Source organism: Podarcis bocagei (assembly GCF_964188305.1).
Source record: "Podarcis bocagei genome assembly, chromosome: 3".
NCBI lineage: Eukaryota > Metazoa > Chordata > Lepidosauria > Squamata > Lacertidae > Podarcis > Podarcis bocagei.
The window spans coordinates 14,241,441-14,265,423 of NC_138127.1; the positions used below are offsets into that span (position 1 = coordinate 14,241,441).

Below are 23,983 nucleotides of genomic sequence, written 5' to 3' on the forward strand. Positions count from 1 at the left end.
TTGTTTGTTTTCTTCTCGGTTACGCCTGCCCTGTTTTAATTAGTTTCTTCTTTTATTTCTCTAGAGAAACATTCAATTATCTTTCGCTTCACAAAGAGACATGGGGCTAATTTTCACTTTGTTGTGTTTTGTCAGTGTAAATACATTCACACTGGCCTTGGTGTAGGCTAGGCTCTGTCCACACGACAGCATTCATGGGTACTTGGGCTGCTGTTTCCGTGCGTGCATTTGTGCATCTCCATCCACACGCAAGCGCTTTCAATTTTATGCCTCCGAAATGTAGCTTGATGTCCTGTCTGCACTTGTAGCTGGTGCTTGAATGGGATGTCTTCCCTCTCTGTGTTGCTGCCCACTTCCTTCAATTAGTGCTTCCTCACTCACTGTAAGTTCACAAAACCTGAGGTCTATTGTGAATATGCATGCTATTTGCTTAGCTGCAGGTGCCCACCGTCCAATTTTTATTTTTGTAATACAAGTTTTCCAGTATGCCAGGTTTGTGCAAATCAGTCATTAAAAAATAAATTTAAAATACAGGTGTGTTGTTCTAAGCAATGAAATCTGACAGTTCCCCTGTAGGCATGAAAACAGCTGTTTACCTGTGCCATACACCTTTAAAATGCTTTTTTGTAAAAAAAAATGCAGGTTTTCTAATATACTAAATTTGCTCAAGAGAGATGTAAAAAAACATGTGTCGCTCCAAGCCAGGCAAAGAAAGATTGGGAATCACTTTCTTTAAAGCCCCTGTATTGGGAAGTTTTTAATGCTTGATGTTTTGCTGTGTATTTATATATGCTGTATCTTCTTCTTCTTCCTCTTTCCTTCTTTTCCTCCTCGTTTTCTTTCCTGTCTCCTGTACCTGCCAGGGCAAATGTCATTTTTATTTTTAATACAGCTGGTTATACAAGAGTAATTCCAGGCAGAAGAGTTGTTTTAAAAACAGTAATACAGTGGTGCCTCGCAAGACGAAATCAATCCGTTCCGCGAGTCTCTTCGTCTAGCGGTTTTTTCGTCTTGCGAAGCAACCCTTAGCGGATTAGCGCTATTAGCGGTTTAGCGGCTATTAAAGGCTTAGCGGCTATTAAAGGCTTAGCGGATTAGCGGCTAAAAGGCTATTAGCGGCTTAGAAAAAGGGGGGAAGCGGGGAAAAATCGGAACACTCGCAAGACGTTTTCGTCTTGCAAAGCAAGCCCATAGGGAAAATCGTCTTGCGAAGCAGCTCAAAAACGGAAAACCCTTTCGTCTAGCGGGTTTTCCGTCTTGCGAGGCATTCGTCTTGCGGGGCACCACTGTAATGCAAATGTGCCTTCAGGAACAACTGGTGATAATGGACAGGCCTTTGCTTTACACTGATAGAAACAAAATGGAAACGGGATGTGGCGACAGACCACACCCAGTGAAACATCACACTTTAAAAAGAAGTCCACCCACACAATGCAATTCAGTCCATCTGCAGTTGGATAACATACCATTTTTATATTGCATATTCTTCTTTTATCTGTGGAAGTACCAGTTGCTGCAAAAAATCGAGACGCAAGCAGCTTCAAATCCATGTTACACTCCAGTGTTGATGAGCCCTAAATGTTTTTGCTCCCATGCCTTAACCATGTGTAAAATCTGAATGCAATCGTTTGGTGTAAACCAGCCCATAATGTTCTCATAAACCAGTCATGATGAAAAGATGTATCCTTAGGAAGAGGAATCCACCATAGCCTTGTTTTTGCAAATATTTACTCGCACCATAGTTGTCAAGAATTGAACACATGAAAAAAAAAATCTCTGTTTGCCTTTACTGTTTATGAAATGTGCCACTAATATTCTTGTGTAATGTCCGACTGCAATAGTCAATATGAGTTTTTATCCACGCTGCATCTCTTGGAACTGCTTTGTCTTATGTTTTTATGGTAAATATTTGCATGTAATGTTAATTGTGTCAATAACTCTTAATGGTTTATTTGTCTTCAGTGCCTACTATAACAAGTCGGAGAGCCAAATGTTACCTTGTCCTTTGGATCCTTTACAAGAGTTCAAATCATTTTAACTTAGTCTAATGCACCTTTATTACTAAAGTAGATGCTTCCTGTATCGGCCAAGTGTTGCAGCAGGAGGATGTGCTCACGAGTAAATTATAGTGCTCACACAATTATTTCATAAAGCATAAATGGCAGTGGTGTGAGTTGTACCCGTTGACTATATTTCTGAATGGAACTTTAGAACAAAAGTAAATTTATCCAGCCATTCTTGACCTGCTTCCCAAGGCTCACATCTTTCTGAGGTGTAGACACATCTTAATATTGTACAGTGGTACTTTGGCTTACAACCATAATCTGTTCCGGAGGTCCAGTTGTAAACCAAAACAGGTTGTAACCCAAGATGTGCTTTCACCATTGGGACCTCCCCCCCAAAAATTGGTTGTAATCCAAAAGAAGGGACACGCACTTACGGGTTTGACGTGGTTGTAATCCAAAATGGCTGTAATCCAAAGCGGTTGCAAACCAAGGTACCACTGTAATACAGGAAGTAGCAATTTGCCTCGTTCCTTACAGTTCAGATTGCTGTGAACTTGCCCTAGATCTAATCATTTCCACTTCCTGTAGTTTATTCAAAAGAACTGGATATCTGCCTATTTTGGTAATTTCCATGGGCATATCTTGGGTGTCTTGTATGCAGGAGGATTCTCCCTTTAGAAATCCATGATAACAGGAAAGTCTTTATACTTTATGCATTTTTACTAAGGGATATTCCTTTTTGTTTTGTTTTCTTCTTTAATCAGGCAAACCGGCCTCCTGCAAAGCTCAATCTGTTAACTTGCCAAGTGAAAACAAACCCAGAAGAGAAAAAATGTTTTGACCTCATATCACGTAGGTTTGTTGTAGGTACTTTCTATTAGTTAGTTCTAAAAATCTCCATATTGTTTCAGGGGGAAAAACAAGTTAATGGTGAGATTCCAAAAATCAGTCTGATACATTTGGAATATGTTGCTATCAGAGCTTGCTTTGTTTGAACATTTTTGCCTTTCATATATTTCACATATCATTCTTATATGTTTGTCAGTATAAACTATTCGTTTATATGTCTCAGTTTTTGTTGCTGTATTAGCCATCACTGGGTGCCCTATTCAGGTTATTTTAGGTATGCTTTCCTGATTTCTCTGCAGAACCAAATCTCAAAATCATTCATGAAGCCTGTATAGAATATATTGTTGAAATATTATCAGAAAGGTCATGTAATTATAAATAACTAATATTTAACAACAATTCCTTTTCTTGATCATGGGGGTTTCTTCTTTCAGAACCGGGAGTTTTGTAGCATCTTATACATATAATAGGTTTTTTATATTTTTTATTGAAAGAAAAAAAGATATATAAGTCAAGATCATACTGTGCAAACTGGGGTATGTGTGTGCCATTCTCTTCCTCACACCTTCCTCTCTTGAATATGCCAACATTCTGCCTCCACTTTCTTTGATACAGATGTTCTTTTCTTTCGTTTTCTTCTAGGTGCAAAATTAGCACTGTTCTTTCAGTATAGGCCACTTGTTCCTTGAGCTGGCTACAACATTTAGCCATTCATTCTTCTGTTTACAGTGTGCCCCTTTTTCTGTAGGTTCACCAAATCTGGCTTTCTAGTTAGGAACATGCTCTAGTCCTTGCAGCTCCCCGCATGGCTAATATCCACAGGTCATACTACACCTTCTGCCCATTTAAGATTTTGGGATTCAGATCAAAATGGCTACCTTTCTCTTGAGGAATCTTTCTGAACTTGATCATGTGCACGATAAATCCCATACTTCTAACACTGTCATACTTCTGACATTCCTCGTCCTTCATTTGGTTCTAGGGGGTTTCCTGTTTTGCTCACTGACCACCAAATTGTTATGTTGCAGCCAATCCTATTGCATACATTCTGGGCAACCTTTCTATACTTCATATCTCCCAAGGCAATGGGTGGGGGACCTCCAGGTGTTGGACTACAACTCCCATCAGCCCTGTTAGCCATGCTGGATGAGGTTGATATGGTCCAACAACATATGGAAGGCCAAAGATTTCCTAAGGCATCCTTTCTCTACATATTTTTTTACAATTACGCCATCCTAAGCTTCTCATGTTGATAGCTGTGCCAAATTATATAGTTCATAACTGGGGCTTGGATCCATATGTCCAAGAGGGAGAGGGGGAGATGCTCCCACTCAGATGTGGCTACTAGAGTTTCCTGTTTCTCCAGTCCCCCTGCGTCTCCCCACAAGCGGCTCTTGAGAGTCTCCTGACCTTCTCGAACCACATCTCAGAGGGCTGCCAGCCAGTTGGGTGGGGAAGAACCTGCATGAGTGGCTACAGCAGGGTCTTTAGATCCAAGTCATCTCTCTCTCTTCACAAAGACAAACTTTCTAAACAAATTAGTTTGCAAATACAACTTTGCTGCTAACGTAGAATTCCAAACATTTTAACTGGATACAACATGGGAATCACGGCTGTTTGGTCATGCCCATCAGCTTGTCTGTGTGATTGCTTCTCTTCAGTTGTTACTAGAAAGGCGTGACACACAACCACAAAGCAATGGCTTCTGTGCTGTTCTGGTAGTGTATGAGTCAGGTCCATGGCAAACACACTGTTTTTAATCCAGCACTCTACACGCAGAGACATACGCAACTGCATGGACTTGAGGTTTCTGGAGAAGTGGAAATATGTAGGTGTGACGTACGCTATGATGCAATCCTCTGAGATGTAGCCGTAAGACTGTACAAGTCTTTTATAATAGCTTTCAGAGGTCTGCTTAGTTGTTTCAAAGGTCTGCTTTAATGTGAGAGAGCAACCTTGGGAAAAACGTTTGAAAATTATTTCCGATTTCACATGCTGTGGACTTGTGGTTGCACTAAATTGAGGCATTTTTTACCATCATGTTTGGCTTGAAATATTTAAATTGGCGGGTGTTTCCACCCCCCCCTCCAAACAACACAATGGAAATAAAGAGCAAATGTTACAAAGCAAAGTGGCAAAGAAAAAAAACGCCCAAGTGAAAAGCAGGCAAGGGCGCTATCAGGGTTCTAGAAAGAAAAATAAAACATCTCCTTGTATTGCGATGGTTGGAAGGTGGAGGAAAAAAACTGCTGGAAGTGAGTCAGGAGGAACTTGCGCTGTAAAAATGTAAAATGAACATAAAGTCCTTACTAGATCAGGTTCATCAATCCCAGCATCCTGTTTCCAACAGTGGACAGCAAAATGCTTTCAGGAAGCCCACAATAATGCATGTCATTATTTTGAGCATTTTTTAAAAAAAAATGTAGGAAGACTTCCCCCATCTGGGCAAGAGCACTCACATTCCAGGTACATTAGGGAAATAGGATGGATGGAAAATAGTTACACAACCAACAGTTGCTGATGGTGTCATTGTATTAACCCCTGCATTGCTAAACTAGCTCTGAGCAAACATTTGCAATAACTTTTCTGTTGGTGGTCTTTGGTCTGATCAAATAAGCAACCATATCAGCAGGGAAGTTATACGTGAGCCTGCCGTTTAATCCTACTTGCATCATCTGCATATATGGGTGATTTTAACCCCGGGTAATGTATTGCCCAGTTAATTTTAACTCCAGTAACAACCACCAGTATCTAGTACATGAGTTTCGGAAATGGTCATGACTGTTATGATGAGATGAACTATCCAAACATTTCTGGGAGTTGACAATAGAAACATTTTATCTTCCTGTAGATGACCGAACGTATCATTTCCAAGCAGAGGATGAACAGGACTGTCAAATGTAAGTTGCATTAATAGTGGTTTTTGTTGTTTTCTTTGCGGTTTTGCTTGCTCATGATAGTGGTGTCTACAGTAGATAAAACAACTGCTTCTCTACTGTGGAGAAAGATAATCCTTAATTCTAGCCATTATTTAGACAGGCTAGGAAGACTAAACTTTCTGTTCATCTACAGCAGGGATAGTCAATGTGGTCCCATCCAGATGTCATTGGATTACTATTCTCATCATCCCTGACGGGTACCATATTGGCTCTACAGGCAGCAATGCAAATAAATGTGGAACCATGGAATTTTAATGTTTAGGAAACAAATGCCTTCCACCAGCGCCACCAAATTTCCAACTGTGGAGATTTTCAACCCTAGCCAGAATTCCTTTCCTTAGCTTTAAAAACCACACACCTATCACAGCCCTTAAACTCCAGTGGGAGTTTTTTCTTTTAGCCTCCTCTGTGACAGTAGCCCGCCCTGAAGTTTTGAGTCGACTCTTGTTTGCCTCCTCCCTGTGACTGTAAGCGAGAGCTAAGCTCAGCCTTGTAAGCCTTGTCTGCCTTCCTTTAAACTTTTTTCTCTGGAGGGCAGTAGTGCATTTTGACCAGTTGAACAGAGAAATGGGATTTGTTGTGTTTTGTTTTTCAAGCTGGATATCGGTGCTGCAGAACAGTAAAGAAGAAGCTTTAAATAATGCATTCAAAGGCGATGACAACACAGGAGAAAACAACATTGTCCAAGAACTGACAAAGGAAATCATCTCTGATGTACAGAGGATGCCTGGGAATGACACGTGCTGTGACTGTGGGGCACAAGGTGACTTTTTTTCAAAGTGACAATGTGCTGTTTCCCGTTTAAAGTTTTGGGTCCTTCTCACCACCTGTTTTTCCTAGTTGCTCAAAACAGCTAATAGCAAATCATAAGCATATAGGACAATTAATGCAATTTAAGACAATCCTACATAAAAAGCAGGGACGCGGTTGGCACTGTGGGTTAAACCACAGAGCCTAGGACTTGCCGGTCAGAAGGTCGGCAGTTTGGATCCCCGTGACGGGGTGAGCTCCCGTTGCTCGGTCCCTGCTCCTGCCAACCTAGCAGTTTGAAAGCATGTCAAGGTGCAAGTAGATAAATAGGTACCACTCCGGCGGGAAGGTAAATGGTGTTTCCGTGTGCTGCTCTGGTTCGCCAGAAGCGGCTTAGTCATGCTGGCCGCATGACCTGGAAGCTGTACACCGGCTCCCTCGGCCAATAAAGCGAGATGAGCGCCGCAACCCCAGAGTCGGCCACGACTGGACCTAGTGGTCAGGGGTCCTTTTACCTTTACCTAAAAAGCAGAAACCTATCTACCAACTCCCCTCCAAAAGGGGAGTTAGAACAACTTGTATGCCTTAATGCTTTCACACTATTACGGATGCTGCTTTTTCCATTTTCAGTTTTGAAATTGTCTGTGTAGTGGAGTCCTACAGATAATCCCAGGAGAGGCCCATTCAGAGGTGCACGTTCCTCCCCACAACAACTCACTTCCACCACATTGTCCCAGAACCTTGCCCTATCTGTTAAGTCAGCAGTTGTAGTTAATTTATCTGTCTGTCAAAATACTTATATACCACTGTTTCTTAGAAAAAATATCAAATCAGTTTACAATAATACAGAAAACAGTACAGTGAAAACCAACATCAACTAATCATGTGCTTTATACATTTTTTTTTGCTTTGTATGGATGCAAAATCTAGTTGCTGGGTTTATGTCCCATGAAGGGATTCTGTTATTTCATTACCCTGTGTGACTTACGTTCTTTTTCTTCTATTCTATCATTTTTAGATCCTACATGGCTCTCAACAAACCTAGGCATTTTAACTTGCATTGAGTGTTCAGGAATCCATCGGGAACTTGGCGTCCACTATTCCAGAATGCAGTCACTCACGTTAGATGTGCTGGGAACATCTGAGTTGCTGGTAAAGTAAAAAATGTTTCTGTCATTCGAAAGCTGAGTTGGTGTGTAGCTGGTGGCAGTATTTGCTCATTATGGTAACACACAGTTAATGGTTGACCACATATAAACAGACCATACCCATTTTACTCCTCTCTGTTTGCACCGGGGAGAAACATGCCATGATTCCTGGGAGAGTGTTATGTCTGAATCAAAGTGTTATAAGAAAAAAAAAACTGCTCCTTTTCCCTTATGGGGTACCCAAGAGCCTATATAGAGTCCTTTTGTAGGTTCTCTATCAGTAGGAGAAAATAACAGAGGCCAACTAGAGAATATTGAGAAGCAAAGCAGCTAGTAAGCCTGATCTTTATTGTTGCAACAGGGTCTTCACTCACCACATGCACGAGGGAGGAGGAACCCAGAACAATGGTGTGCAAGCCCTTATAGATAGACTTTTTGAAATTGACACCTTGTAAGCTTAAGGCCACCCCCCAATACATCATACATACATCACAGAAGAGGCGGTATACAGCAGAAACCCTGTCTGCCAGGGCACCTGATAATGATCACTGATTGCATTACTTGGGCAGTCTGGCCATTCCTTTGTGATTGTAAATACTCAGTTCCTGAATCCAGGTCACAGACTCACCCTATTCATACACAGATAGGCCCTTAAGACAGGATTTGTGAGCAAAGAGACAATGGGGAGGTTTTCCCATTTCCTTTGTCCTTGCAGAGAAATATTTGAGGTCAATTTGGGAGAGACAAAATAGTTTCAGGACTTTTTTCCTGTACTGTTTCAGACATGTGGTTTATATATTTATATATGTGTTTGCCTGGTAAATTTATTTTATATCTTAGACCTTATAATTCTCATAACACAAAGACTGTTTTTCCCCAACGAAACCACAATTGTGTCCCCCAAAAACGCAGTTGATAAGTCTGTTTGGAGAAAACAAACCATGATATCTGGTTGGTTGTAACACTAAACCATGTCATTTATATCCTCTGCACACCAGTTAGGAGGAACGAAACACCTCAGATCAGCACTTAACAGCTTACCACAATGTGCAAACCGAGTCTGTGTGTGTACAGTGTTACTGTAATTCTATAAGTGGTATACAGCTACGTAAGTCATACTCAAAATCTAAGTATGGCTAATATTGGAGATCATCCAACAATAGAATCTCTTTTAAATTTCTTGGAAGAAAGTCTCTCCTGTATTGCAATTAATATATATTAATATATATATATATCAGGACTAAACTGTTTCTATAGGAACTGCGGTCACGCTATTGGAGCTTTGTTTAATAAAGCTTGTTGGTTTCATGTGTTAAAAGGACCCATCTGGGCAGGACAGGGAACTACAGATTCAGTGTTGTATCCAACTACCGTATTTTTCGCCCCATAGGACGCACCAGCCCATAGGACGCATCAAGTTTTTTGGGGGGAAATAAAGAAAAAAAATTATTTCCCCCTCAGGCGCTTGTGGGGCAGGCAGCGGGGAGAAGTGCTCTTCTCCCCCCCGCCCGCCTTGCGATCAGGTCCGGGGACAGCAGGGAGACGCAGCGCGTCTCCCTGCTGTCCCCGAGTGGTGGGGCAGGCAGCGGGGAGAAGTGCTCTTCTCCCCGCCGTCAGCCTCCAAACCACTTCGGGAGACAGAGGGATGGCGGCGTTTCGCCTCCCTCTGTCCCCCGACCTTGTGGGGCTGGCGCTGGGGCTCTCCTGTAGCCTGGAGAGCGAGAGGGGTCGGTGCGCACCAACCCCTCTCACTCTCCAGGCTTCAGCGAAAGCCTGCATTCGCCCCATAAGACGCACCCACATTTCCCCTTCATTTTTGGAGGGGAAAAAGTGTGTCTTATAGGGCGAAAAATACGGTACGTTCTACTCGGAACATAGACCTATTGAAAGTAATGTTCCTAAATTTGTTGTGGAAATTAATTTCAATGGGTCTACCCTTGAGTAGAACTAGCAGTGGATATCACCCCCAGAATTCTCTAAGATTTAACTTTTTAACCTTAAGTTCTTACTCTACTGGAAAATCAAAAAAATGGGTTGCTGCTGAAATCAGTTGCTTGACGTGATTATGTTAATCTTTGCCCGGTGTGTTTATTATTTCCCTTTATAGCTTGCCAAAAATATTGGGAATGCGGGATTTAACGAAATTATGGAATTTTGTTTGCCGGCAGATGAAATGGTCAAACCCAACCCAAGCAGTGATATGTAAGTATGAAACATTGAAAGTATGGGAAGCTTTTACAGTGTAGTGATTAAGAATGTGAATTGGACAGTCCCTTGTTCAAATACTGCCCTCATTATGAACTTGCGAGTTGACCTAAAGCAAATCACTGCTCTCTCTGCCTCCAAGCCCGCCCCCCACTTGCAATTTGGGTGAATTTATTGCAGCCGTTGACCAGTTTATAGAAACAGAAAAACCCACAATAGTCAGCACTTTCTAAATAGGCAACAAACAGCATGAAATTTAAGCAGGGCTGCAGGAATATGAACTTATAGAACTGTTCTAAGGATTGCTAAGAGGATATATGTGAACGTTTACTAGCAATAGTTCCATTAACAGCTCCCGTTTGACAGAGAGAGGATGGAAAAAGAGAATAGTCTCAGAAAAAGGAGAGTATTGGAGAACAAGAAAGTACTGAGTTCATAAACTCTCTGACTGGAAAGAGGATCCCATTAATTGGTTAGGGTTGCCATACGTCTAGATTGTCTGGGATTCCAATGCCGGACTTAGCTTCTGGGGACAGTTTTGGCCGAATGTCCGGAGTTTTGAAATTTACCCAAAAAAAAACCCCTCAACTTTTTGTGTCTGGATTTTTACTTCTTGAAATACGGCAACCCTAAATTAGCAAAAGGATCCCACCAATCCATGTGTCAAGGCTAAATTAATTTTTTTAAAATCAATCAATCATGACTCTGTCGGAACAACTAATTCTGGTTTAAAACAGACAGCAAGTTGTAGCCTAAGATCTCCTTGTGTGTAAACAGCTATGTTTTATGATGATGCCACGCTTAGGTAAATGGACATCTGGCAACCATAGTCATTAAAGTCAACTATAATCATTGAAGTCATGCACAATATATAACCCTTGTTTAATGACTAAAATAAGCTTAAATTGCTATTTTTAGGAATCAAATTGAAAACGTCAACCTCCACATGTGTACAGATCACATTCTCACACAGATGTAAGTGACTCTCAAAGCCTTCTCATAAAATTCCTTCGCTTCATTTAAAGGAGCAATTGGAGGGGAAAGAAATTTGGGCATAACCCAATAAATTAAGCAAGTTGCTCGTTAGGGAACTTCAGCAGCATTAACAGTGTGAGCGTAAACTTCAGGGATGGCTTTCTGCTGGAGCACAAATTCCTATTTTGTTTATTTCATGAAATTTATACGCTGCACGATTGTAAAAAAAGAAAAAAGAAAGAAAGAATCCAAAGCCATTTATGAAAAAGCTAAAACTATAAAATTATCAGTCAGAAGAATGAATAACAATGTAAAACTTTCAAAAAGCTAAAATAACAGGACTGAAAACAGATCAGAATTGTATCAACAAATAAATAAAGTTGATAGTTATTTCCCTTCCACAAACATAAGAGCTGCTTCTGTGCACAAAAGGGACTTAGAAGAAGCAGGGCAGGTGGGGTTTTTTCCTGATTTGCCCTACTTCCCCAGCCCTCTGGAGCAGCTTTTCAGGAGACAGGAGGAATCAGCAAAAAATCGCACATCCCTTTATTTTTGTGGGATCGTCCTGCAAGTGGCGTTTCACAAGAACTCTCTGGATCAAACATCTTTTTTTCCTATCCAGTTTGGTGACATTTTTATAAACGTAAGAGGTAACTCTTGGTATCTCTGCTTGTAAAGAAATGGCAGGGAAAGGTGCCGTGGTCTGCTGAGGTGCATTCTGAATAAAATTTCAGCATACAGTCATACCTTGGATCCCGAACTCTTTGTGAGTCGAACATTTTGGCTCCTGAACACTGCAAACCCGGAAGTGAGTGTTCCGGAATGTGAACATTCTTTGGAACCTGAACATCCAATGGGGCTTCCGCGGCTTCTGATTGGCTGCAGGAGCTTCCTGCAGCCAATTGGAAGCCATGCTTTGGGTTCCAAATGTTTTGGAAGTCGGACAGACTTCTGGAACGGATTCCGTTCAACTTCCGAGGTACCACTGTAGTAGCAAATAATTTATTTTTTAAAAAATTATCTCACAACTTTCCCCTAAGGAGCTCAAGGGGGCAGGCATGCTTGTATCCTCAGAACAACCCCGTGAGATAGGTTAGCCTGAGAGACTGTGACTTGGCCCAAGATCACCCAGTGAACTTCATGGCTGAGTTGGGATTTGTAGTCTGGCTTCCCAGGTCCTAGTCCAACATTACACCACACTGTTCCTCATTTATATTAAAAGTAACCTAGTGAACAGCTTGAAAAGATCAAGTAGCACAACAAGAAAGGAAGAATTGATAGGTACTCTCCTCCCTGCCTCCAATGATAGCAAAGAAGAAAAGTTGGGGCTTAAAATTACCTTGCAAATTTTCCAGTTTTTTAGGCAAAGGCAGACTAAAGCCTTAAAAGCTGGTGTTTGAATGGAACGTACGCGATCCGGTTATCCTCTGTAATCTGTAACAGATTCCATGTTAAATCACACATGACAGCAAACTTAAGCAACTGACCTCAAGATAAATAATGTAAAATGGTAACAGAACAGTCTGACTTTTAAGTTCAGTGCAGGGGGTTTCCCTTGAATTGTTGGAAGAGCACATCCATCAAATGACCCTGCAATTAGTTTTAATTCAATTTGCAAAGTAATTTTATGCATTTCCTGAAAAAGACCTAAAGAAAACAGATTTTTATGGCAGCGAGTAGAGTTTATTCATTCACCCCAATCAATCAGTTTGTTGTTTCTACAAGTAAACAGTCATAACTACAAAACTTTCACATATGTTACAAAGATGGAGGGAAGTGATCATAGTGGCCCTGTTTGCATGTTGTGGTTAGCCATAGTTAGCTGTTTACTGTGAACACACCAATTTCGCCTGCTTTCTTCCTCCCTGCTAGCACACAGGAAAACCAAATCATGATCCCTGGCCTTGCATTATGTCCAAACCCAGGGACTATTATTTTATTTGCTCCAAGCAAACCATGATCCTCAACCAAGGTTGGTTGGTTTGGCTTCAAGGTTTGTTTGGAACAAAATAAACCATGATCAGTAGTTCTGATGCTATGATAAGACAGGGATTGTAGTTTGTTTCTCCTATGGGCCAGGGAAGGGAAGCAAAGTGGATGAGATTGGTGCATTCTTAGTAAACCCTTTACTGTGATATGCAAACAAGGCATGCAATATGTGATATGCAAACAAGAAACCCAAACCATTCCCATCAGACTTTTTTTGTAATTTGAAGAATTGCAGCCTGTGTAATATTGTTTGTGAAGCGAGTCTCATTTCGAGTTTGCATAAAATAAAATCACACCTCATTTCAGGAATGCAAGAAAAGATTATATTAATGCCAAATATATTGAAAGAAAATATGCAAGGAAGAAACACTCAGACAACGTGGCTAAACTGCAGAGCCTCTGTGAAGCGGTCAGAACCAGAGACATTTTTGGATTGGTTCAAGTGTATGCTGAGAATGTGGATCTCACAGAGAAAATTCCACTCGCAAATGGGCATGTAAGTGTAGAATTTCTTCTGTTCCCGGCATGTTAACATGTGCTGTTTTTGTGGAAATGAGATCGTAACTCAGTCGCTCACTTGAAATGTTAAAAGGATGACTGTTTGCAAAAGAAGTCAGAAAAACTGCATCTATCAAAATGGCTCATCCATCTGTTATCAAACTGCATTATTAAGCATAGAAAATGTAAAACATAAATGTGAAAGTATTTTGTACCTTCCACTGGATATGGGTGGGAGCATACAAAAATCCAAACAAAGGGGGATGGATCCAGACATAGAGTGAAATCCGACATCCCATGAGCAGATTTCGGTTTACATAAGGGGTCTTCGCCTCCTCCCCACTGCGCACCCCTCCCCCTCCCAACTGATCTGGAGGGCTTCCCAATACTCCAGAACAGATTTTCAGGGCATGTAGAGAGGAAGAGAAGAATGTGAAATCCCATTGCGCAAGAGAAATCTGTTCTGCTTGTGCACAGACCGCATTGGAGCACTGATGGCCATGCTTAAAGTAGACCTGTTGAAATCAATGGGCTGTGCATTAATCATGATCTGTTCAAAACACGGCTAAGTTTGGATCCATCTCAGGTCTCTTGTTTTGAAAATACAGTTTTATGAGTTGAGTGTAACTTCTGCATCTCTGTTTCTCAAATTTTTTGAACTTGGGCCTCCTGCTAAACCTGCTTTTATCTTCCACTCTCCACCCTCTTTCTTCTTCCTTCTCTTTGGCAAGCGAGCACACAGAATATTCACACACAGCTACTGCTATGTGGCTGAGTTTCCACGTGCTATTGATCCATCCTTGATAGTACAATTACAAATCCTGTTTAGCCATTATTAATGAAGCATGGCTTAACATCCTACTAGCCTAGTACCAGTCGAAAATTAAATAACCATTATTAGCCAAGTGCTAAATCCCCAGAGTGGTTTAATCCTTAGAAGTACTATGATAGTTGTTTCTATACATTTTAATACTGTTCAATTAGTTCTGTAAAACTAATGAGTTGACTGATAAATTAGCATAAAATAATTCAGCTCGCTGTTTTTCTAATTAACTTACTTGCTGGACCCTATATGCCTTCTTTGCCAGTAAAGAACAGCACCATCCCAACTCTTAAGCTTTGAGCTTTCTGTGTTATTTGTATCAAGGGGTAGCCAGATCCCACCAGTTCTCTGTGCTTTGACATGTCTGCCCTGTCCATCTTCTTGTTTAGCACAAAGCACTCAAACAGTCCCCTCTGAGTTTGGAGGCTTGTAGCATTGGTTTATAAATACCTATATTGTACGTCAGAGCTTTCCAACCTGTGTGTTGCAGTGCATTAGTGTGTCGGCTGCAGTGTGTAGGTGTGTTGCACGAACACATACACCCCGTGCTCCTCCCAGGGCTGGAAAGGGGTTAGCTTAACCTCCAGTTTGCTAGTAAGACTGAATTACTGTGCCACGATATGATGCATGTCTACAAAGTGTGTCACCAACATGAAAAGTTTGGGAAGCTTTGCTGTACATGTTATCTTCTCTAAATGTCCTATGCATGTACATTTTCCTATATGTTCCTTTGGTTTCTTGAGATGAGTTTATTTCAAGAGTGGTTGGGGCAACCCAGACAGATGAGCAGGGGTATAAATATTATTGTTATGGTCATTATAATATTTCTACCATTTCCCCATTTAGATGACCTGGAACAATTAACATTATCATCACTTAGGGATGAATTGTCTTAAATCAAAGCCATATTTTGATAGTGATGACCAAAGCCAGTTATAGTAAAGTTTTTTTAAAATTTTTGTTTAGCATAATGTAACAAAAAATAGGGAGGTATCTCCCCAAAAAACAACAACCCTTCCTTGCTTGCTATTGGTCAAAACACACCATATGATTTCAGGAACAAGACGAAACTGCCCTTCATCTCGCTGTGAGATCTGTTGATCGGACCTCACTCCACATAGTTGACTTCTTGGTGCAAAACAGGTGAGCGATTCTAATGTTATTTAAACACTTTTCATTTTCATATTTGAATTAAGAAAGGCAAGGTTTTAGTTTGAAAGCGAAAACAAGCCTGCTGTAATATTTGTTGATAGCATGAAAGCAAGTTTTTTGAGAGTTAGACTACTCTGTGCGTATGAACTAAACTTTTACCCTTTTGCTTCTGCATAGTGGCAACCTGGACAAGCAGACAGGCAAAGGTAGCACTGCTCTTCATTATTGTTGCTTGACAGATAATGTTGAGTGCCTCAAGCTGCTCCTGAGAGGGAAGGCCTCCATCGAAATAGGTAAAAGGGTAAAGAGTGACTCCTCTATTCTTTAAATCAATCCCGCAACCCTGCCACACACAGACAATTGGTGATAGGGGCACATGGACGCTTGCAGTGACTTTGGCCAGTTTCTTTACATGTTTAACGTAGAGCTCTTTAGAAGGCAATACGGTGGTACCTTGGTTCTCAAATGGCTTAGTTGTCGAACAAATCAGCTCCCGAACGCTGCGAACACGGAAGTAAGAGTTCCAGTTTGCGAACGTTTTTCGGAAGCTGAACATCCGACGCGGCTTCCACTTGAGTGCAGGAAGCTGAGTGCAGCCGATCAGAAGCCACACCTTTGTTTTCAAACGGTTTCGGGAGTCAAATGGACTCCTGGAACGGCTTAAGTTCGAGAGCCAAGGTACCACTGTACTTGAAATGAAGATTACTGAGACCGTGTGGAAATTTGTATGTTAACTCAAATGTTTGCTTACTATGTTACCACTGCTTTTATGGAGTTTTCATAGTGCCTGCAAGGCATCGTTCTTTGTTATTTATGTACATACTTGATTTAATTCGTGTGCCACTCTATTCCATAAGCTAGCAGCAGCTTATGGGAATGTTTTCTAAATGTTTATAACAACAACAACAACAACAACAACAACAACAACAACAACAACAACAACAACAACAATCTTTATTATGGAGAATGTTTTCTAAATGTTTATAACAACAACAACAACAACAACAACAACAACAACAACAACAACAACAACAACAACAACAATCTTTATTATGGTCCAGAGACCCAGCAAATCGTTACAAAGCAATACACAATTCATAGAGCCTACCTCCAGGTTAAACAAGCATTTTGTTCAGAATATAGGGATCATTGGTTCTTGTAACCACCAATAAAAACTTTGCCACTGCTAATGTTCTAGCATTTGTCCGGTCTCCCAATAGAAACCTGACATAGTGAGCCTCTGATTTTCCCGGGAAAGGTACCAGCAAGGGTAGTATCAGTTTGGCTTGCTCATATTTTGCACAGTGCAACAAAATATGTTTTATGGAATCCATGTCTTGAGCACACAAGCAAAGTCTGTCCTGGTAGGGAGCTCCTCTCAACCTGCCATAACAAATACTGTATTAACCCAATGGCACAGAATCCAACTGGGTAATATGATGGAATATTTACTATGAGCAAAATGTTTCCGCTAAGCTGAGACAGCACATTTTATACTATTGGGGAGTTAAGCATTTTTCTGTCTCCTGTTGGAACGAGCGGTTCCTAAAAATGCACACTCTGCCCCCCCAACTCCCAAGTTCTGCCTTCAGATTCAGAAGTCACATTCATTTTTAGCAACATAAGATTGCAGACAAGAAAGAATGTGACGTTTTCTTCCCATTGCTTTTTAGCCAATGAAGCTGGAGAGACGCCGCTCGATATAGCTAAACGCTTAAAACACACGCGCTGTGAAGAGCTGGTAAGATTTATTTGTTTCTTCTGTGTGTTCTCCGAAGCTGAACTGTTTCTGGATTATTTAGCAGCTTGCCATGAGGTTTCTGTGGTAGTCAAGAATGGTGGAAAAATTGTAAATAAATATTTGTTTGAGTTGACCTCTTAAGATACCTGAAAACAACAGACATGTGCCTTGCATCCATTGAGTGCTTAAATTGTTGCTTTTTCTAAAGAAAGAAAGAAATGAATTAAGATTTCACATAATGTGAAAGAAAGGGAATTTACGTCATTAGTTAATTAAATTTATATTCTGCCCTTCATCCAAAGGGCACAGGGCAGTTTGTAGTAGCTGACTGTGCTGAATAGTGTCTCATTCTTGGTACCTTAGCTCGCCCAAGCTCTGGCTGGAAGACTTAATTCTCATGTTCATGTAGAATACGAGTGGCGATTACTTCATGAAGACCTGGACGAAAGTGATGATGATGTGGATGGAAATTTACAGGTATGCATTTAGAAGATCAGAAACCCAACGTTTAAAAAAAATATTAAAAAATGGAAATGTTCCTGCCTGGAACAAGAGTAATATTATCATCACTGTGTTCTTTGTAAAAAAAAAAATTACTGAGAATTTTAATGGTGCTGCACTCCGCTTGCACTGGCTTGAAGTCAGCTTAATTTAAGGCAATATATAAACGAAACTCATTTACCATTGTGTTCCTGATGAAGATAGAATTAAATGATGGATGTAAGGGTTGCTTAGAAGGAAGAGTCAAAATAAAAAAATTCCTTCCAGTAGCACCTTAAAGACCAACTAAGTTAGTTCTTGGTATGAGCTTTCGTGTGCATGTACACTTCTTCAGATACACTGAAACAGAAGTTGCCAGATCCTTCTATATAGTGAGAAGGTGGGGAGGGGTGTTACTCAGAAGGGTGGTGGGAATGGGAGATAGGCAGATAGCTGAGAGAGCCTCTTGACGACTCTTAACGACTGTAATAGGTCTTACAGGAAAAGGCAAGGGGTGGGAAGGTGAGAAATGGTTTAGTCATGTATAGTGAGATAAGAATCCAATGTCTTTGTTCAGCCCAGGTCTTTTCATGGTTTTAAGTTTGGTAATGAGTTGTAATTCAGCAGCTTCTCTTTCCAGTCTATTTCTGAAATTCCTTTGTAGTAAAACAGCTACTTTGAGATCTTGTATAGAATGTCCTGGGAGATTGAAGTGTTCTCCTACTGGTTTCTCTGTTCTGTGATTCTTGATGTCAGATTTATGTCCGTTTATTCTTTGGCGTAAGGTTTGGCCTGTTTGTCCAATATAGAGAGCTGAAGGACACTGTTGGCATTTGATGGCATACACAATGTTAGACGATGAGCAATTAAATAGTCTCGGGACATCAAGAATCACAGAACAGAGAAACCAGTAGGAGAACACTTCAATCTCCCAGGACATTCTATACAAGATCTCAAAGTAGCTGTTTTACTACAAAGGAATTTCAGAAATAGACTGGAAAGAGAAGCTGCTGAATTACAACTCATTACCAAACTTAAAACCATGAAAAGACCTGGGCTGAACAAAGACATTGGATTCTTATCTCACTATACATGACTAAACCATTTCTCACCTTCCCACCCCTTGCCTTTTCCTGTAAGACCTATTACAGTCGTTAAGAGTCGTCAAGAGGCTCTCTCAGCTATCTGCCTATCTCCCATTCCCACCACCCTTCTGAGTAACACCCCTCCCCACCTTCTCACTATATAGAAGGATCTGGCAACTTCTGTTTCAGTGTATCTGAAGAAGTGTACATGCACACGAAAGCTCATACCAAGAACTAACTTAGTTGGTCTTTAAGGTGCTACTGGAAGGAATTTTTTTATTTTGACTATGGCAGACCAACACGGCTACCTATCTACTATTAGAAGGAAGAGATTATAGAACAATTAGGGACATGGGAAGCCAACATAACTGGTCAGACCATTGGTCCATCTAGTTCAGTATGGTCTACAGTGATTGGCTGCATCTCTCCAGGTTGTCAGGCAGGGGATGTTCCCATTCCCACCTGTACATGCTGCAACTTGTACCTGAGAACATAACAGAAGGTTCCCCTTTTAAGTAGGAAGTGGTATTTGTATTGCAAAACCCTGTACCTGCCTTTCAAGGTTTTCGCTCAGCCATTTTGTTCAACCTCAACTCTGCTGCTCTCCAACTCAGTGGTGAAGGTGGGAATTAGGAAGCATTTTGCTGCTCACTCACTATTAATAGGCTTTCAGGCCCCAGGGACTCTTGAAAAGAAGATTAAGGGCTATTAATGACACAACTAATGTCTTTTCTGTGCTTGATGACATGGCTGAATGTGTCCGCTGCATGTGTGTTCATTTGCCTTTGAGTTGGGCTAGTATTGTCTTCGTAGGGAAGAAAAATGGAGGTCAGCTCCTCTGATCTTTTTATTGGGAAATGTTAGAAAGTCACCAGCCATTTGCCTTGATTCAGTCAGAAGTTAATAGGGACACATGTCTCTCTGAAATAACAAAACCTTCAACAACAAAATCAGGTAGAAAGTTAGCAAAGTTCTTACCAAAGTTAGCATGCTAAGGGTCAAAAATGGCAAGTGATTAATTTAAAACATGTCCCTTTCCTCCAGAGAGAGAGAGAGAGAGAGAGATGGTTTTGCTTTTATTAATCATTGGGAGGTTGTTGTTTTTTTTAAAATGAATGTTTTCTTCGATTCTAGTTTTAAATGTATATCCAATGGAAATTTTGAACAGTGTCATTTTGTTGTTAGAAATGGCTGTTGATTTTAAGCACAGTGAGTACACGTGGCCTTAACAGTATGGACCTGTGTCTGTTTACTCAGTAACACTGGATTTAATGGGCCACCTGTGATCTTCCAGAAGTTGTTGGACTACAACTCCCATCATCCTTGACCAATGGCTGTTCTTGCTGGGCCTGATGGGAACTGGAATCCCACAACTGGAGACGCCACAAGCTAACCACCTGCGCCCGATTGTTACTTATTTTTACTCTGTTTTATTGTATATCCTATTGGGACGTGGGTGGCGCTGTGGGTTAAACCACAGAGCCTAGGACTTGCCGATCAGAAGGTCAGCGGTTCGAATCCCCGCAACGGGGTGAGCTCCCGTTGCTTGGTCCCTGCTCCTGCCAACCTAGCAGTTCGAAAGCACGTCAGAGTGCAAGTAGATAAATAGGTACCGCTCCGGCGGGAAGGTAAACAGCGTTTCCATGCGCTGCTCTGGTTCGCCAGAAGTGGCTTAGTCATACTGGCCACATGACCCAGAAGCTGTACGCCGGCTCCCTCGGCCAATAAAGCGAGATGAGCGCCGCAACCCCAGAGTCGGCCACGACTGGACCTAATGGTCAGGGGTCCCTTTACCTTTACCTATTGTATATCCTGCCCTTCCTCCTGAACTAGCCCAGGGCAACTGTAAGTGTGCTTAGGATTTCAGCCTCAGTTAAAGCAAAATGAATATTAGCTCCCTAGTGTGCGTTGCATTTTTTTAATATCCGGTCTTGAAACACTTGCCCACATCACTCTCTCTTGTATTCTTCCTTCCTTTTTAAGCAACCAAGCCCTAACCGAAGAGAGGACAGGCCTGTGAGTTTCTATCAGCTAGGATCGAGCCAGCTTCAGCCTAACGTGGCATCTTTGGCTAGAGATGCTGCCAATATAGCCAAGGACAAGCAAAGAGGGTTTATGCCGAGCCTCTTGCAGAACGAGACCTATGGAGCCATACTCAGTAGCAGCCCACCTCCTTCGCAGCCTGCTGCACCAGTCACAAGTGCACCTCCTTTGCCTCCCAGGAATATTGGGAAAGGTAACTAACATTTTGCAGGAGGTGGAGTTCAACAGTTTTCTTTCTCTCTTGGAGATTTTAGCTTGACGGTTGTTTTCTCCAGGTAGGTATATTGAAACTATAAATTGCTGTGCGATGGGAGGTCGGAGGGTTCCTCCTCCTCTTCCTCCTTTTCTTTCAAATTGGGACGAATCTGCACTTTCTATTTTGGACAGTCACAGTGCAGAGGTGGGAGGAAAAAGAAAGGAAAAGAATCACATAATCAAATGACTGGTTCTCGCGGACACAATGTCTCAGGGTGCAATCCTATGCTGAAGTGACACCAGCTGAGTAGCAGCTTTAGCAGAAACCCCACTATGCCAGATATGCTGCTACTGCGATAAACGATGCTGGTGGAGTACCTCGGATATACTGGCAGAATGACTGGAATGTGGCCAAGTTGTGGGCAGCACATTTGCAACGATGCCCTCGATTGCTTTGATCCATGCCCCTGTCAAAAGCACAGCCTTGACTGCCCTTCTTGACTTCAAATTAAAATGGAGGTGGGGGTAAAAATAGCTGCCCCTTTGCAGACAACTGGCTCACTCATGCTGCTATGACAGAGCATAGTTTCTCTGCCCTAGGGTATGGTCCAGTCACAGCACACCGCTGCCAGTTTATAAACGGGACTTCCATCACGGAGCTGATGGGTCACGTGGAACTGGGCCCCTATAGAACTCTGGTGAGCAGACGCAGAGCACCAGGGCACTTTGTGTGCAAAGCAAGCGCTCGGCAGAAGACTGCCTGCCCTCTTGACACTCGTGAGAATTTGAGCCCGTTGTTAACACTTCTCCACCTAAAACCTTTGCAAGTCCCCCATTCCAGGCACAAACACCCAGCACTGAACTCCACTCCCAACAGTTAGGGGGTACCTAGGCAGTGCACCCCACAAGCCTGCTGGGAAACTCCTGGCACAGCTGTCCTATTGGTGCTGGGGAGAAGGTCACGTGGGTTGCCCCACAGGAGTGGGTAGACACCAGAACGGCAAGTTTGCTCAGGCAGGAGGTTGGACTAGATGACTTTCGGATGTCCCTCCCAGTTCTACAATTCTTTTGGCCCGTTTGTTGCTCCTCTGATTGGCTCATGGTGTGCTGAGGATGGAACCATTTATCATTTCTTAGTGTGGAGTTATACCCTGGATTGAAACCAGCATGTCAAACCTGAGCTGTTGCACCCAACTAGGGCTTGTTCCTGGTGATTGCCCCATGATGTGTCTGTTTCCCGTTTCCTGCAGCAGCTAAGTAGTCAGGGAACTGCTGTGTGGTGGTTGCAGGGTGGGTTTCCTGCTTCCCAACTAGTCCTGGTGACTTCCGCTGCCGGTGTGTCTCTGCGGCTGCCCTAGTGGCATGCCCTGGTTCCCCGCTTGGCTGGGGAGATTTTCCCTGGGTGGGTCTTGAACCCTTGTCCCAAGAGGAATGTATATGCTCCATGGACTCCCAGCTGTCTGCTTCCCTCTTTGTGCACTTTTCTCCAAAATCGTGCTTAAGGGGATTCATCCAGTGCTGTGCCATGTGTGGATGTGCGTTGTCAGTGCAATGGGACCTCCATGTCCCCCACACCACCCCATCCCAGATCAGGTCCAGGTTCCCCCAACCCTCCTGTGATGATTGTGAGGGTGGAGGGGACAGGAGAGAAAGCAGTAACTCTTCTTGTGCTCATGAAAGTTGATTGCACCAGTGGAGCTGTAGTGTTGGATACAGCCCTCTGTCTTAAGGGTTGCTTGGGGACTAGCTAAAGCATTGCTAGCTGTGCCTCTGGAATTTATGGCCTTGCGTGTTTTGTGCAATTTGGGGCACAGGGGCATGTCCTGATCATCATATGTTCCTTGGCTCTCTTTGTGTGGGTGTCAGCAGCGGCATAGTCTCATGAATGAGAGCAATCATTCCAAATCCAGCGAGAACATGCATTGCATAGGACAGCCATTCTGTCAGTGTAATGGCGGTGGCATATCTCCGTTCCTGTCCCATTGTCAGTATAGGATTGCTGTGCCTATCTAGAAATGAAGATAGGAGTCCTATAAGAAACACCACCAGAGCTGAATTTCCTTTCACAGATGACAGCTGTGATTGAAATTGGCGTCTAAAAACACACAGGTGTGTAGACACACTTTAAATCCATGATTAGTATACACGTCAGTAAATTCCCCCCCCCCACTCCTTCCTCTATTGGTCTTGGCATCATAGGTCCTGCAAGAGAGGGCACTTACCGTTCATGGTCATATAGTTATTGGAGACAAAAATATGTATTAAATATTCCTTTGTTCAGGATGAATGGCTTAAAAAGATGAAGTCACACAGCACGTGTCGCAAACAGATTATTGTTTTTATTCTCCTGAAGCCCTATTGAAGCATTCAGGATTATATGACTGACTGAGTTGCGAGAGTGGAGCCAGGCACATTTGCCATGTGTGCATCCCATCCCCCCATCCCCTGCCCCTAAAGCTGTCCACATGCATAGCATGTATGCCATGGGGCAGCTGAATGTGAGTAGGCAGAGCTGAATGGGCCCTGAATTTTCAGGGTGGCGGCCTGCACATGTTTGTCAGGCAGCTCCACTGTAGACATGCCCCCAATTTGTGGGCAGCTTGGGGGGCTCTGTTGTGGGATGAAGCAGCCAGGAGGGGGTGAGGTGACCCCACTGTCTCCCTTCACACAGCTAACAGTGGTGTGGTCGGTTGTACCCAAATAAGGCCCTGGTGGCTTTCATAAATAATGCGCTTCCTTTCAGCAAATGTGGCTGCAGGCCTTGCTTCTTCATTAACTAACAAAAACTTTGCAATCTTCTTTCCTATTACAATTGCTAAAAAAAATAAAAATCTGCCACTGTACATCAGCAAACTACGATTACTACTGTTCAAAGAGATTTATGTACAGTATTGCCATATTCTTTATTAGGACTCCACACACACACACACACACACACACACACACACACACACCGTTGTTAAACCTTATGTGGATAAAGACCTCCTGGACAAAAATAGCAGTGACCGTCTCTGCCCATTTTGCTTCCCCTGCCAACATACCCCTTGCCTCAACTGCTGCGTGGCATACCTGGAAAGCCACTTGCTACCGCAGGCAAAAGAGAAG

The 23,983-nt window shown here is 42.3% G+C and overlaps 2 protein-coding genes across 6 annotated transcripts in view; one reads left to right on the forward strand and one right to left on the reverse strand.

Annotated features, from left to right (window-relative positions):
- The window catches only part of ADAM17 (ADAM metallopeptidase domain 17), a 290,647-nt gene that overhangs the window by 191,945 nt on the left and 74,719 nt on the right, over positions 1-23,983 (reverse strand). The gene's annotated exons all lie outside the window — the stretch shown is intronic.
- Positions 1-23,983, forward strand: part of ASAP2 (ArfGAP with SH3 domain, ankyrin repeat and PH domain 2) — a 100,017-nt gene that overhangs the window by 65,844 nt on the left and 10,190 nt on the right. For 3 of the 5 annotated variants that reach the window (XM_081189029.1, XM_081189026.1, XM_081189028.1), the window contains exons 12-23: positions 2,771-2,858; positions 5,707-5,755; positions 6,391-6,557; positions 7,563-7,696; positions 9,800-9,894; positions 10,816-10,872; positions 13,168-13,357; positions 15,240-15,325; positions 15,512-15,627; positions 17,008-17,075; positions 17,439-17,552; positions 20,624-20,876. In XM_081189029.1, coding sequence (XP_081045155.1) covers positions 2,771-2,858; positions 5,707-5,755; positions 6,391-6,557; positions 7,563-7,696; positions 9,800-9,894; positions 10,816-10,872; positions 13,168-13,357; positions 15,240-15,325; positions 15,512-15,627; positions 17,008-17,075; positions 17,439-17,552; positions 20,624-20,876 — 1,417 coding nt within the window. The remainder of the gene's footprint in view (positions 1-2,770; positions 2,859-5,706; positions 5,756-6,390; positions 6,558-7,562; positions 7,697-9,799; positions 9,895-10,815; positions 10,873-13,167; positions 13,358-15,239; positions 15,326-15,511; positions 15,628-17,007; positions 17,076-17,438; positions 17,553-20,623; positions 20,877-23,983) is intronic. The other 2 variants (XM_081189030.1, XM_081189027.1) reach the window with 1 other exon arrangement.